This window comes from Chelon labrosus (genome assembly GCF_963514085.1).
Source record: "Chelon labrosus genome assembly, chromosome: 2".
NCBI lineage: Eukaryota > Metazoa > Chordata > Actinopteri > Mugiliformes > Mugilidae > Chelon > Chelon labrosus.
Window position 1 is genome coordinate 1,944,036 of NC_140338.1, and position 16,805 is coordinate 1,960,840.

At 42.9% G+C, this 16,805-nt stretch overlaps 1 protein-coding gene across 3 annotated transcripts; it reads right to left on the reverse strand.

The window, feature by feature from the left end:
* Positions 1-476: 476 nt before the first annotated feature.
* Positions 477-16,433, reverse strand: zbtb45 (zinc finger and BTB domain containing 45). 3 transcript variants are annotated; one of them, XM_084560767.1, is made up of 7 exons: positions 15,622-16,433; positions 13,181-14,513; positions 12,674-12,808; positions 9,024-9,164; positions 6,833-7,106; positions 4,462-4,920; positions 477-2,525 (listed from the first exon to the last, which is right to left on the reverse strand). In XM_084560767.1, exons 2-6 carry the CDS (start codon positions 14,249-14,251, stop codon positions 4,502-4,504), a joined length of 2,040 nt encoding a protein of 679 aa, XP_084416893.1. In that variant the 5' UTR covers positions 14,252-14,513; positions 15,622-16,433; the 3' UTR covers positions 477-2,525; positions 4,462-4,501. The 3 variants fall into 3 exon arrangements, with proteins under 3 accessions (XP_084416893.1, XP_084416894.1, XP_084416892.1); XM_084560768.1 differs by having other exon boundaries at positions 478-2,525; positions 4,573-4,920; XM_084560766.1 differs by lacking the exon at positions 477-2,525 and having other exon boundaries at positions 3,831-4,920.
* Between the last annotated feature and the right edge of the window lie 372 nt (positions 16,434-16,805).

Below are 16,805 nucleotides of genomic sequence, written 5' to 3' on the forward strand. Positions count from 1 at the left end.
CTCCTTGATGGCAGCAGCCATCCCCAGCAGGATGCAGCCTGACACAGACACACACACAAAAACACTTTAGGAACAACTAAAAAAAAAAAACATGAAGAACAGCACAAAGTGTTGACCTGGCCTCCAAATTCACTAGATCCCAAACTGATCAAGTATCTGTGGGATGATCCACAGAGGCCCCTCCCCTCAAAGACCCCCCCACCACTAACAACAGGACACCCTCAGAAGGCCATGTCCATTCTCTGAGTGAAGGTAGACCTGCACAATATTAGGAAAGTGGTCATAATGTTATACATGATCAGTGTCCATTGAAAGTTGTCTATATCTCTTTTCTACTTTGACTCAAGCGAGATTTTTAAATTTTTAAGATGTCTTTGGGTTTAAATCGTAGTATTGGTCTTTGTTGTCTCTGTACAACTCAGTCAAACTATTCTAATGTTTGATGCTCTGACATTACTGATACACAAACACACACACACATATAAAACAACAACAACAACAAATCAATAACTGGAATAAAAATGAGATCCAGGACGAGCAGCTGGCCTGGAGCCATAGAAGACTTTTTTATTTGGAGAAAGAAATCTTTGAAATCACTCATTTTTAAAATTCAATTAATTCATCAAGTACGACATCTAGGTTCTCAGAAAAAAGTTAAAATCATGCCTTTTAGTCTTTTCTTTTTTTTTTTAAATACATAAAAGATGTAGTTTTACGATGACAAGTAATTTTTTTTTTTCCTTTATAAAATGAGTTTCTTTTATCGGACATATTTTAAATCTCTGTTAAAAGAAATATTAACGTAGAAAAACAATTATCGTCCCTCTCAATAAAACAAAAGAAAAAAAAATAATAACAGAAACAAGTAAAATAAAAAAAGGCATAACACAGTACGTTACAATGCGCTGACATGGCTTCAAAGCACACATATTACAGTACTGTACAAGGGTCCGCCTCAGACAAGATGCACCAAAACCACTTCCACTGCAGAGGGTAGATCAAACCTCTGAAACAGCTCAACACTGCTTATTTACCAAACCCAGGCCACAGCGCGCCGTTGGCAACTGGCAAATGAGGTAAATGTTTCCAAAAAAAAAAAAAAAAATAACAAGAAAGCACCAACGTTTTGGCGGTGAAATGTTTTATAGCTTATAACCAACAGCCGGCTGAAAGACTTTCAGTCCGGCTTCTGCTAAACTCTTTTGTGTTTTTTTAAAAATCTACAACACTGTAGAAACAAACTACTGAGTCGGTAAATGAGCTGTTCAGGAGCCAATGAGCGCACGCTGCCAGGCCTGCTCCGTGTAAATAAGCAGTTTTTATTTGTTTTAATTTTTTCCACATTTAGGTGGGACATTAAATGTCAATAATTATAGTGAAGTCCAGACAAAAGGGATTTAAATCTAAGTCTTCGCTGGATTCACTCTTTAAAAGTAGAAAGTAAGTCTGGATTAACTTTTTTATTTATTTATTTGTCGTCAAATTATCCCATCACTCGCTCAAAATGTCTCACTTGTTAGGGAGGTCCACTTCTAGAAATCATTTCAAAAGGCTCTTACAAAGCTTAAGTAAACTACTGAATATCATATAATGCTTCGACTAACAAACACTGAGGAAAATGAGCGAAAAGCATGGACACGTAAGGTCGTATTAAGCTCACCTTAGAGGCGTAAAAGGAAAACAATCTTCGGCCAAATACGTCAGGGGACAACAACATCTACGTCTAGGCAACATGATGTGCAAACTCAATTGTGCATAGAGATCAAATTGTAATAAATATTAATGTGATAATTCAAATTATCACGAGTTCGACTTTGTCAAAACTTGGAGGGGTGATTGTACAATTTTAATGATTAATTTAGTTTTACTAAAACGTTAAAAAGTTGTTTTTTTTCTTTTTAATAGTGCTGTGAGAAAAAAAGCTTTTTTTTTTAAAGTTTTTTTTTTTTTAAGCAACAAACACTTCCCATTTATTATTAACCAGAGCCCCAAAAGACTAACACAACCAAACACTCAATAAAAATCCTGATAATAGTCACTGATTTGTCAAAGTTATTCATCCAAGTTTAACTTCCTCAGAATGGCTCGTTCACTTTAAAAGTTATTATTATTATTTTTTTAATATATATATATGTATGTATATATATATATATATACGTTCTGCCTTATTTTTGCGTCAAAGAATCACATGAGCAACAAATAACAAACTGAGCGTTATAGTGATGTACAGGAACTTTACACAGAAGTACTTCAGCAAGCTTTCAGAGAGTAAACGGATCTATTTTAGCTTTAGTTTTCACTGTTTCGTCGTTTGATGTAGCTTAAAAAGATGTGAAGCATAATGCCTGTCTTTGGACCACCGAGGTAATTGTAGGTCTGTGTGTGTGTGTGAGTGTGTGTGTGTGTGTGTAAAACATGCCTGAAATGTTTCCCAAACATTTCAAATGAGAAAATAGTGTCCTCTCTGAGCCATCAGGGGCACGTCCTGGTTCGAGGTATATGATCCTGGGGCCGACCGGTGGCGCCTGTGGAAAATGTTTCAAAGCGGTCTGATGGATGATGGCGAATTTCATTCACGCTGCTGTGCATCACGCCTCCTCCACCTCCCCTCCCTCCCCTCCCTCCCCTCCCCTCCCTCCCCTCCCCTCCCTCCCCTCCCACTGTAGTCTCACTCTGTTCAGATTTGTTTCGTCAACAACCGTCTTTGTCAGCCTGAGTTGCTCCTGAATAGTGCCGGGGTCCATTCACAGTCGATTCATTTAATTCAGGAAATGCGTGTTTTTATTCTGAATATGCAAATCATTAGAAAAATGGGCATTTAAATTACTATTAGTAGAATTTTTTATAAAGGAAGCTAATGTTCCCTTTGTTTAATACATCCCAGATTAGTTTAAACACAATTAAAAAGTCGATGAGAAATGTGACCAACTGATTTAGCTCACAGTTCATCATAGTTCATACTAAATTTAAGTAAAGTCATTAGGCTAACTCGCTAGTGCAAGAGAGACATGAACTATGAAGTAAATCCTTTCTCTAACTTAAAGTAATTCTGAGTTCTGAGTTGCGTTAGGACAGCGTGCCTCATGTTTGAACTTGAATTAAATGAACCGAGGATGAATCAAACCCTGCACCCCTTCACCAACATCCCCTCTACTCCTATTACCTTAATGTGCATCTTCTTATCTTCCGCCTGGCCCCCGCCAACAATCCTACAATCCTACAACCTCCTTGTAGCACCCTATAATGTAATAAAACCCTATAATGTAATAATTTCCTGATAATGTAATAACGCCTGAAAATGTAATAAAAATTGCACTTAACTCAATCGAAAATGTAATAAAACCCAATAATGCAATAACTTCACCAATAATGTAATACAATATCCTGACTGATATTGTAATAACACTTTTACCGATAATGTAATAACTTATTACATTATCGGTAATTTATTACATTTTCAGGATTTTATAACGGTGTGTATAACATTCTTAGATTCTCAAAACACAAAATGTAGAACTCTGGACTGAAAATGAACATATATATATATTACATTATCTGTCAAGTATTACATAATCAGTTTTGAAAAAAAAAAAAAAAACTCCTGAAAATGTAATAAATTCCCAATAATGTAATAACTTCACCAATAATGTAATAAAATATCCTGACTGATATTGTAATAACATTTTTACCGATAATGTAATGCCTTATTACATTATTATTACATAATCAGTTTTGAAAAAAAAAACTCCTGAAAATGTAATAAATTCCCAATAATGTAATAAGTTATTACATTACCGGTAAAAATGTTATTACAGTATCAGTCAGGATATATTAATACATTATTGGTGAAGTTATTACATTATTGGGTTTTATTACATTTTTGATCGCGTTAAGTGCAATTTTTATTACATTATCAGGAAATTATTACATTATCAGGAAATTATTACATTATAGGGTGCTACACTCCTCCTTCCCCAAAAACTCCCAAATCCCGACGTTTTTTTTTTCCTAACCTCTTTGGTGACTCTCTGGTCTCTTTGAAACAGGGTTCCTACACAATTCTCCACTATATATAAAAAAAAAAATAAACTAGATGAAAAAGGTCCGGGCTTTGCAGATGGCTGCTGAACGAGGTGTGTGATTGTTAGCGATGCTGCTCTGTAGTTTATGATCAGTCCTCACGGAAACGAATGTCACAAACACAGGGAATGACAGCCGCGCTACAACTACCGAAACGTGGGCTTCTGGAAAACCTTCCCAGGATTTTTGTGCAATTTCCAAAACATCTAATAAATGTACATTATTTGTCAAAAGAGCTTCCAGCCGTGTGTAGGAACCCTGACTGAAGGTGGCGTTAAGCTAAAACAATGGGAACCTGTAAGTACTCTCCCCACCACAACAAAAGATCAACAAGGCTGTTAGGACCAAATAAGTGTTGGTTCAAGGAATGGGCCCACTAACCTCCTCCCTCTTTCCCCCGTATCTCCCGTTCTCTCTCTCTCTAGGTTGAGGAAGCTCCGTGGCTAGGCATGTTAGCCATGTTGCCAACCATGCCAGCCGCGCCAGCCATACCTGAGGGTCCCCCCATAGCCGGGGGACTGTGCTTGGTAGGTGAGGTCATGTCGGCTCCACGCCCCTGGCCTTGGCCCGGGGTCTGGGGGGCGTGGTGGGCGTGCTGCAGGGCGTGGCGCTCCAGCAGGGTGCGGTGGGTGAAGGCCCGGTGGCACACGTTGCACTGGAAGGTGCGCTCGGCACGGTGAGTGCGCATGTGCACGTTCAGCGAGCTTTTCTGGGTGAAGCGCTTGCCGCACATGGTGCACTGGAAGGCCCTGACGCCGGTGTGCACCACCATGTGTTTGAGGAGGTAGTCACGCAGGGAGAAGGAGCGCCAACAGATGGAGCACTGATGAGGTTTCTGACCTGGAGGGGCAGGCAGGTGCAGACACACAGACCCAGAGCAGTGGTGTCAATACATCTGATTTTTATTTTCTGTTCAAACGGCAAACGTTGACAATCAAATGAATTAAATTAACAAAGATCTGCTGTTTAATGTCTGAGAATATTAACAGTATTCCCTTAATTAAAAACAGACTTGGGGGACAATTAGAGTTAATAAACTCCTGGTGCCAGAGCCAATTAAGCATAATCTACATTTTATTGCTTTTCCAAAAATAAAAAATAAAAAAATAGTCATCAGTATAACCATGCTGTCTAAAGTATTATCATCTTGGTTCAGTCATAAGACATTTTGATCCACTCTGTTTAATTGTTTCCTCTACAAAATGCCAGATATCGGTGAAAACGTCCGTCTCAGTTTCCCCTCTTCTGTGGGTTTGATAGATTTTAGTGATGAGTCCACTACCAGCTAACCTTTTAACCGATTTAAACCTGTTTTAAACACATCCAAATAAAGAAATTAACATTTTCAGTCCATTAAGACACTTTTAAAGCTTTTAATTTGAAACAGCTACAGTAAGTGTTGAGTTAGTGTTAGCAGTGTAAAGCAGTAGCATTGACAGGGCAAACAGTGGAGAACCAGAAGAAGACTTCACACTGAGATAGTAGTAGTAAAACATGAAGAAATACTTAGTAAACAGAGAGATCGGCAAATAGAGGCACAAGAAATTCAATAGCCAAACTCACAGGCTCCTCCCACTGCAGCATACACGCTAAGCATTGTGGGAGATGCGGTTTAAACGTGGGCCAGTCGTTTTGACGACCGTTCATTCAGCATGCACCCACACACAGTATGATCTCTACTCAGGGAGAGATTAGCAGTTACACTGAGAATATTAGCATCTGGGAGCTAACGGTTGTACCAACTAGTTGACTTTACTGCTGTATGTTTAAGCATCATGTGGACTAGTCTCTGATCATGTGACAATAAAAACATGGACGCCTCCTAGAAGACAGGTGAGGAGCCCAGTGGGTCATTGGTTCTTCACGAAAGATGAAGCCCATACTACCGTGACATGTCAGTACTGAAATACAACTAAAGCACTACTTCAAAAAAAGACATGCTAACGCTAATGCTAGCAGAGGAACGGTCCAAATCCTCTGGACAGCAGTCAGTTAACAACTTCACCAAACGTCCTGTGGTAACAGAGAGAAGGAGGCTGCACATCAACTATCTGATAAAGTTATTAGACCTTTAGCTGCTACACTATCCCATCTAACAACACGCTGTGGAGTACTATTAAATGCTACTGATGGTGCTGGGGTGCTGCCTGTTTTTATACAGGCTATACATATTGATAAGCTCATGTGTTTATGTTCAGTTCTGTTGTGTTCTATTAGTTGACATTGTTGCTGTGGCTGTAGAGAGTCAGACTGACGGTGTTTATGGTGTTGACGTGACGACAGTAGTTTGTGTTCAAGCTTCAATAAACTTGCAGAAAATCCTCCGTATAGATAGATGAATAGAATATAGAATATAGATTTCATTACTTTCTACTGTGTTTATATGTGTGACGTCATCAACTAGTGGATGTCAACTTTCACCACATGTTAGTCAAATTTAAAAAAAATCCGAAGTCATGCAACCCCTACTGGGAGCTCACAGAGCGGCCGCTAGCATTTTCACTTTTCCCCATTAACCATGGCCAGTTCCAATGTCTGACCAATCAGAAATCACCACACGAGAAAAAAAGTTCTGCCCTGTTGATGTGTCGAGAACAAGCTGCGAGAACAAAAAGACGTCATTTTGTTCTTGCAGCCTGAGGAGCTTCTCGCAGAGCATGGAACAGAAAATAAAAGGAAACTAGAGATAGAAGTTCCAACCGAGCATCTTCTCACCTTCATACAGCGAGACCACGGCTCCGTGTGAACTTACCGGAGTGGATGAACATGTGCTTGCTGTAGTTCTTCCTGGAACGTAAAGATTTGCCACAGTGCGTGCAGTCGAACGAGGTCTCGGATCCCTGGGAGGAAGGGGAGGGCCCTGCGGAGCAGGAGGAGGTGGCTGGAGGTGGTGCTGGAGTCATTGGCGCTGGTGGTGGAGGCTGCTGGCTGGGCTCCGTCCCCGCCATGTTGTCAATGCCGCCCATGGGCCCGCCCACGTAGTACGGAGCGGGCTGCGACTGGCTCACCGGGTACTGGAACAGAAGCTGCAGAGGAGGAGCACAATGCAGACGGAACAATTTAGAAGAAATATAAATATAAAAAATTACATGATTTAGAAATGGATTGTATTTGTATTTCACTATAACTTGATGCCAGGTGACAAGTTCAGGCAAATAAAGTGTCTGCAAGTATTATTCTGCATTCAGATTTTATTTTATTTTATTTTTTAATCACACTCCTAAACCTGTAACTTTTCCTTTAAAATTTTAATTTAATTTTTGTATTTCTAATATAACCTTATTCTGTTATCCATGCTTCATTGTTCTGAGATCAAATAACTTTTTATTTTTTATTATACAGCGTCACAAAAACTGAATGCAATACAATAAAAATGTTGTTTAAAACCAGTCACAATATTAAAATTATATTTACAACAATTCATCTTTAAATTGTGTTTGAATACAGAATGAGGGACTAATCATTTTTTTTTTACACTTATTTACTGTTTCCTCAATAAATTGTCAGAAAGCTGTAAATGTTCTTATTTTACCAGTGTAATGCAGTAACATGGACAGGGTGACTAGGACAGCATCAAAACAAGGCTTCAAACTGACATAGTAATAGTAAAACATGAACTCTAATTATTATACTTAGCAAACAGAGAGACACGTCTCTGTTATTAGCCTGCTCAACATAAAGACATAAAGACAGTACAAACGCAAAGACACATCAATGTTTCTTTTAAAATCTAAATTCAATTTAGAAAGACGTTTTTTATTCAATCAGTTAATAGATCTAGATGTTTTTCCCCTCTATACAAAGGCACAAAGCTCTAAATGGTTAATGTATGTTATGTAAGTTATGACGGAGCAAAGTGCTGAACTGGTTGTGTCAGATAGGCTTTAGTTATTAACTCACTGTAGGTTAACTTTGCTAATTAAAGACGGGTTTTAAACAAATACTCTTCTTGAAATAATGACTCGCGTATGGATTCGTTTTCTTTAATTCTTGATCCACCTCGCTTTGTCGTCCTTTAACGAATAAACACGGCGTTTGTAAATTAACGTATTCGGTCCATTAAGATGCTTTTAAGGCTTTTAATTTGAAACGGTTACAGTAAAGTCGCTTATTTAAGATACTGTGGAATGCAGACGCCGTAACCTACATACGTAGACACGTATAGTCTGGCACACCCTATAACAACGCCACCTGAACACTAGTCGGCGCTGCGTCGGGTTAATTTTTGTTTCTACTTCCTGCATCTCTTTCAACAGTGGCGACTGAAACCATCGGCCGAAATTTCGCTGAAATTTCGCCGAACACTTGTCATACGAATGTCAGCATCTCCAAACCTGCAGCTAACCTTACTGATTCTTTATTGATCTAAAGCAATTAATTCAAAATGGAGAAGCAGCTGGAAATACTACGCTATACATGCTACTACCCAGCTCTTGTGTTGTGCGTCGTAGCTACATTTCTGGGGAGGTGCACGTCAGGCTACGACGTTAGGATCTGCGTCAACTTAACGCAGAAGCCTAAACCGCCTAAAAGTGTTGACTTAGTTTAACCTGCGTATGGATTCTTTCTTCTTTAAATTCTTAAAATACCACTTGATCGAGACCTATAACCGTACTGTAGGTGTAATGTTAGACACAAGAAGTCTTGTACCTCACAGAGATCTACATTCTCAGTGTTACGTGCACTAGCTGTTTTGAGTTTCCACATAAACCTGTCAAAGTGAACCCAGTGAACTCAGACTGGCCTCAAAGATAAACCGGAAACAGATCTTGATCAAACACTGCACAAACAAACAATGACGTAAACCAGTTACACATCTACAACTTCCATAATCCAGGGAAAGTCCAGGCTACTCTGCTAACACACACACACACACGTGTAAAGCATCAATTCATAATCTCAGAATGGCTTTTAATGTGTAATGTGACACCGACAGCACCCACCTGGTTGTTGATAGACTGTGAGGTCGGAGGGGGCGTCAGCGGCTTGTTGACCCTCCCTCTGGGGTTAAAAGCCATGGCTTGAGGAGGCTCGCTCTGAGGCCAGAAACTCTCTGAAAACACCCCCTGCTCATCATAGAAATCCTGAAAAGTCACAGAAACAAACAAACACCCTCAGACGAAAACCTGACAAAAAAAAAAAAAAAAACCTCTGCAACCTGTGAAGTCTGAGAATGACGCAGTGAGACCCTGCAGTCAGGTGCACTTACCTGATACATCCCTGCACTACAACGCCGTGGCAACAAATACGCTTCAGCTCGCATTTACAGGTGCACAGCTCAAGTAAAACACTAGTTGTCACGCCGCCAGTGTAGACAGCTGGATTGATTAAAATAGGAATGTATCTGTGCCGTCAGAGACACGTGACACAAATGATGGACAAGACGTTTTCAATGTAGACAAAGCGTTACTCCTCGGGTGAAATGTGAAGGGCGTGTTCCTCTAAACAAATGTGTGCAGACGTGAGGAGGGTTCTATCGCTATATATGTATATATTTTTTTTTTTATTCCACTCAGGCCTCCTGCTATGTGCAGATATGTAAAACCCATGTGCCGCACTATTTGCATATTCAACCTTATCTCACACACTCGTGAGTGCAGACGTTGACAAGATCAACTTGCACAGTGCGGTCCAACCAGTCAGGCCGTACGACTGTCAGCAGAACAATTAAATGTACAGTTGTACATTTACAGCTGGAGGGTATAATCCAGAAAGAAATACCAGCCTGGGTGCAGCTCATCAAACTCAAAGAGACAGAAGATCCCAGCGTGACGTGAACCTTTTGTCACGAGGCCTATGCTCTGATCTGGGGAACGAGGCTGTGCAGTTCCTGTTGGTATCTAAACATCTGACACAGGTTGGGTAAAAATGATATTAAAAAAAAACATCATGTACTTGTGTGTATGATGTGATGCAAATTTTCCGTGCAAACTTTTTCAAAGGGCAACCTCAAAGAGTTTCCTTTACATAAATGTCCGTTTAGTCATTGTGTGCATGAGGCAACTGGTGAAAGAACAGTCGGTTTAATACGTTTCATTTTTATAAACTCTTTCATAAAGTCTGTGGAAACATTCCCAGACATAATGGTGCATTAAGTTACAGCTAAATTAGTCTGGATATGAAAGCAGACAGATTTCTGCAAAAACAGGTCCTGTGGCTGCTAACCTGACGCTAACTGGTAACACTCGGTCTGGATTTTTGTTGTAAACTAATTGAACTTATGACTACGTCGCTGTTGCTCCATTAAGCCAAACGTTTTGATCGGCCTGGCAGATCTTTGCAGGAGTATATGCAAGAAGTATTCCCAACGGAGAGACTCCAGATCAACTATATGCCACAAATAAATAAATAAATAAAAATTAGTAGGCAAGGAAAGTTGTTCTGCTTTCCAGAGGTAACCTGAAAGGATCAGAAACCTTCCTCAGTGTGTCTTAAATGTGGTTTTGCCTCCTTCATTTTGCTCTAAAGGGCGGCACAGTGGTGTGGTGGTTAGCACTGATGCCTCACAGCTACCAGAAGGTTCTGGGTTCTAATCCATGGGCCGACTGGTTCCTTTCTGTGTGTAGTCTGCATGTTCTCCCTGTGTCTGCGTGGGTTCTCTCCAGGTTCTCCAGCTTCCTCCCACCGTCCAAAGACATGCTGGTTAGGTTCATTGGTGATTCTAAATTGACTGGTGACCAGGACGTAGCCCGCCTCTCACCCAATGACATTCATCATTCATCTTCTGTACCCTTCACAGGACAAGCGGTTACAGAAGATGAATGAATTTTGCTCTACACCACCACGTTATCTCTTAAGGGTAAAGGTGCTCAGATTAATCAGCCACAGATAATTATCAGCCACTTAAATAGTTTGACTGGCCACCTTTATAAGTTTCTGATCAGAAAAGTCAGACATTGCAAGATAATTTCTAGGCGAACAGCCAAAATGGACTCGCGGTCCGCTTTGTGATGTCCTGGACCGGAGCAGTATAGCGTAATAGCCCCACGGGCCACAGAGTGAGAACCTCCACCTTGGTCCTTGCATGTTACGTGTCAGTAGCCACCAGCATTATCACACATGAACATCTAGAAATCGTAGCAAAGCATAGTCGTCCATCAAATATGGACCGACAGTTGTTTCCTATCAGGACAAGAGAAGCTGCTTTTTCCACTTTGACCCAAGAGTACATAGCGAACAACTTTCCAGCCTTTTCCAATTTAAAACGTTAACAGATGACACAATTTTTAACTAACTAAAAATGGTGTTCTATGCACATTTTATGTTTTTCTATTTTTTTTAATACCAGGTCCATAATTGTTCTGCTATTATGAGTTATAAATGTGCACACTGTACCATTTCCTGGACACATTAGAGTCATTTTTCTGGAACCAGACGCATAAATGAGTCAAAACAGGTCATTTTTGGAGCAGCTACAGAAAGACCCTGTGACTGTTATCAGCCAGTAGTGCTTACAGGGGCTGGTTATCAGTGACGGCTGGTTGGAGCACCTCCTAATTAGCTTTTTGTTTAGTCTATGAAGTAAATGAATAACTGAACTAATTACATGAATCTAAACAAAGGTGAATGAAGAAATTATATTATTTAAAATGAGTAACTTGTTCAGAAAATAATATTTGCATGTCATTTGTTAATTAATCACGCTGTTAATGCGAAGTTCTCCCTGTTTCCTGAAATAGTCACCAAAGCCTTTATTTATTACCAGATTTTATCCATCTCACTGTCTCGCTGTTAAACCTGCGAGTGTCTAAAATAATTGTTAGAGGCGACGATGAATAAATAAATAAATAAATGAATAAATAACAGCCTTACGGGGGTGCGTTCTGTGAGACAGACTTCAGTGCTCATTACGTGGTCCAACACTTTCAAACGCACAGACGTCCACTTCTTTTTTATCTTGTGCTCTGCGGCTCATGCACACAACAAGCAGACAGCAGCTGTTGGCACAATATTCCACGATGCACGCGTTTATTTTCATACAGAACTGCGATCTGATTAGAAGTGAAAGTCACTCGAGAGTTCTGCACGTATGAGGACTTGCATTTCTGCCAAGAGGCGCATTTAAGACACGAGAAGAACAGCCTGTGCTGAGATGCAGAAGTAAGAGACTGCTTCACCCCGTGTCGTCTGCAAACTGCTCAAAGATAGAAGATTGGATGATTCAAGCAGCGCTGGGTTAACTGATGATCACCTGCTGTGCTTTGCAAAAAAAACCCCAAAGAAAACATGACGTCTTAACCTCCTAAATTAAGAAGCTCTTTCCATTTCCAGTCGTGACTCAATCTGCAGCGCTTTTGAGGAAACTGACAATCAAAACTGAATCCTTTTGACAGTATGGCAGATGTTCCTCGTGCAGTCTGCAGGGTACAGCAGGCTGCCGCATAGCCATGCTGCTCGCTTACTTCAAGACTGAGTATGAACTGAACACACCGAGGTGCTTCTAATGCAAAAACATAACATCTTCTACCAAAATACATCCTTTAAGATGAAACTCAAAATTTAAAATCCGTCCTTTTCGCCAAGCAGCCGTTGATAAATGAGTAAAAGTGAGTTTTACATATCAAATGTGCAGTCCCCCTCTGAGTTACCGTACCTGTCCGAAGCTCGCCATGGACTCCTGGGGGCCAGCCTGCTCTTGAGCTCTTCTCCCGTCCTGCAAGGCGTAAACGTTCCCATCCGTGTCCTGCACCCCTTCATCTTTCACCACCACTCCTTCTCCTCCCAGCACCTACAGACAAAAAAGAAAAGGGTCCGTGTCAGTCCTGAGTAGTAAAGAGATAACATTTACAGTCGGAAGTAAAAAAAGCAGAAGAGGCTCTGTGAGAACACTGCATTGACCCGGCTACGGCGCCTTCAAGCAGGTTCTGATGAGTTGAACGACCTACAGTAAATATGCAGAAGTCCATAGATTATCAACAGGGCAATTACTGCTGAAGTTGAGACGAGCGATTCAATAGTGGAAACTGTAGAAACATCTCGGTGATATACGCCAATGCAGTGTGAGGAGAGGGAAAAGCATAAAAAGAAAGAAAAGGAAAATGTTGCAGCTCTGCATGCCTGAAAGCTGTAACCATAGCAACACTTCCCCTTATCCCCCTACCTGGAGTCTTAGCGGCTGCCTCTGCTTGCGGCTGTGGCTCGCCCCCCTGTCTCTGTCTCCGTCTCTTCCCCGCTCTCTCCCGTCCAAGTCCTCCTCCTCGCTGTATCGGTCTATACCCACAAGGTCGTCAGAGAGGTCAGCTGTGTTGCCGCGGAGGCTTTCCCTGCCGATGCTGTCCACGCTGCCCACACCGGAGCTGCAGCCCGCTGAGAGGTTCCCTGTGCTACTTGTGCTGGCTCCGTTGGCCGTCTGCGCCAACAGGTCTCGGAGCTTGTACCTGACGTCCTGAGTACAGCTGGGGCTCTGCTTCATGAGGATTGTGCCCGCCCCAGCGCCCATCCCGTCGCCGCTGCACATGGAGCCGGGGCCCATGTCACCGAGCGCCATCAGGCTTACAGTGTTAGCTTGATCCATTGGGCCTGGCCCGCTCTCGGTGACGCTAACACTGGCACCCCCCAGCCCTCCGCCCATGTTACTGGCCCCACACTCAGCCATGAAGTTAGAGAAGTTTGCGTATCCTCCACCCCCTCCTCCGCCCCCGACAGAGCAGCTTCCACCGCCTCCACTCTCTCTCCCTTTCCCCCCTCCGCGTTCTTCTTGTTTAGGGAGAACCGCTCCGAGCATCCCTCCTCCTGCTGCGGCGGCTGCGGCGGCTGCTGCTGCAGCTGCACTCGCTGCCCCCGCTGCAGCCTTCCTCTGAGAGATGATCTGGGTACACTCGTCAATGACCGTCTTGATCTGCAGGATGCTGGCGGCAGTGAGGATGCAGAGGGCCTGCGACTGCAGCACCACCAGCGAGCCGCTGTACATGAAATCCACAAGCTGCTTCACGGTTTCAGCCGGCACCAGCGGTGGCACTGAGATTTCAGAGTGGCCCAGCAGCAGCTTGTCCTGGAAGAAGGGGCTGCCAGCTGCCAGGACGCAGGCGTGGGCACGGAGCGAGGCGTCATGTATCCGCACGGTCACGTCGCAGAAAAGGCCCTCGCGCCGCTGGGTGCGCAGGGCTTCCAGCACCGACTGGCTGGAGTTGTGGAGGTGGATGTAGTGCACGGTCTCTGTGCCGGACACCATGGCGGGAGGGGGGGAGTCGCTGGGGATGGGATGGGAGTGGGGATGGGGAAGGGGGGGTAGGTGTCTAGGGTTTTGCGTCAGCTTGAGGGATAAGGAGGACAGGGAGGGAAACGGATACAGTGCATGGGCCACGGTGGGGCCGCGTCCCGTCAAACAGTCATGAGTCTAGTGGAAGCGTTCGAACTGCTGCTCTGCGGTGGGTTCTCGAGAAGGACCGGTCGTTGCTGTCCTGAGAAGGGACACCACTGTCCTCGTTGAAAACCTGTTGAAACAAAAAACACATTTTAACACAAACAAATTACACAAAAACATCACATTAGAGCTCAAAGAATGACTCCTATAACTGCAAATGTTAAAAATGCACAACTTATTATTATTATTATTATTTTAAGAAGTGATTTTACACTGAACATCTTTGTCGTCTGGTTTGTAGGTCACACAGGAGCTTAGAGAACAGTGATGGGCAATAAGACGACTATAAACTGGAGGCTGGATGAGTAAGCAATTAAATTAATAAAACAATAAATGTAAATATCTCTAAGCTGCGCGTCCTGTTTCATTTTATTCCTTTACATGTCTGATTTTTTCAGCCTCTTCGTGCAGATGTGATCGAAGCGGACAGATGTGACACGAGCCAGCTACTGATTAATAATCAAATCATGCGCGTGCATCATCTGGGACACCTGTTTTTTTTGTTTTTTTTTGGGCGAACGACACAGCACGTGCCGAGCGCGAGCCCAACGGCTACTACTCGGGTCAGTTTATTTGGCTCGTCTGCGCACAGCGGGTGGCCGGTAACGCAACACACCGCAGACATTTCCGACTCTTTATTCGCACCGACATGAGAAGCACAGCCTTAAAAAAAAAAAAGAAAAAGAAAAATAATAATTTAAAACATGTCGTTAGCTGATTATTAATTAAATATATTACACTAACCAAGTCAACGTTTGCTCCGGCGCAAAGCGAAACAGGTTAACGGTGGCGAGCTAGCGTTAGCTTGCGTTAGCTGTTGACATTAGCCGCTGAAGTCCCGCACGGAAATCTGCACGAAATGCGCAGGTTTACGTGCGCAAATCGAGCTCCGGGGTGGATTTAAACACAAACCACAAACGCTACACGGTTAATAGCGACTGGCAACGCGTCTGGCGTGATGTGAAAGCGGCTACCGGAGCTCGCCCCCCGCGCTCCGCTGCAATGCTAACCCTAGCTACCCCGCTAGCTTAGCGTCAGCCGAACACACAACTAGTAAAGTTAGCATGTCGGCAGCTAACGGGCTACCACCCTTTTATGCACGGGGCGCGATAACGCCTCGTCCCAACTAGTTCGCGGCCGCGGCGTCGTTGCATGTCGTTTAAATCGCGGCTACTCACGGAGGAGATGAGCGGTGACAGCTCGGCGCTGGTTCGGTTCAGTCAGATGGATGTTAGCAGGAAGCCCTCACATAACGCACCCAACCTGGTGAGCGCTGGAAACAAACACACACATGCACGCAAACACACACACTCACACACACACACACAGTCACTCTCTCTCGGCGCTCGCACAGACAGACATGCAGCCAGAGACACAGCAAAGAGGAGTTTTCCTCCTGCACGACGCCAGCTAAGCCACCCGTTAGGCTGACAGCCTCCAGTGGGTAGGGCAAATATCTGTTGATAAACCCACATACCACCGCAGAGACGTGGGTGCATGTAAACACACCTGTATACCTCCCACACACACACCCTCTGTGAAACACTACAAGCTATTGTTTAAAAGCCAATCCATGCGTTTGGCTAAAACATGTATTTATTGGCTCAGCATGATGAAGGGAATGAATATATCTTTATCCAGGTAGTAAAGAAACCTCCTGGATAAGTGGTGCAAGTTAATTTGCCTGAATATGAAATAATTTTATTAGACAAGTAGAACGGCAAAGACAAACATTCACACATAGGTGTAATAAAAGCATTGAAATACACAGAAATACAGTCTGACGCCTGTTGGTAGGTGTTGATATGTAAAGCTCAGAGACGCGGTGTATGAATGTGTGTTTAAGAGCCTAAAGAGCATTTGAACATTATCATTTTTCTTTTCTGTAGCCTTGTTACGGATGAATAAACTCCAGTGACAGCGACAGCAGGTCCGGTCAACTCAGCGCAGCAAGATTCCTGCAACAGCTTGAACTCTGCAGGACAAAGACTTGATGTGAGTGTAATTTATGTGCGTGTAGCAATGACAGGCCTTAAATGCTGTTTAATTTCTACATCCAAAATCATCAGACGATTGGATTAACAAGAATTAGTGCTGAAAAATTATACATGCGTATATCTGCTGTAACATTATGACCACTGACAGGAGAAGTGAATAACATTTAAACCATCTTGTGACAGTTCAGTATTCTGCTGGGAAACTTCTGGACCTGGCATTCATTGGTGTGGATGTTCCTTAGACATGTAGCACCCACCTAGACCAGACCAGGCACCCCCACCCCATAGCAATGACACTCCTTGATGGCAGCAGCCATCCCCAGCAGGATGCAGCCTGACACAGACACACACACAAAAACACTTTA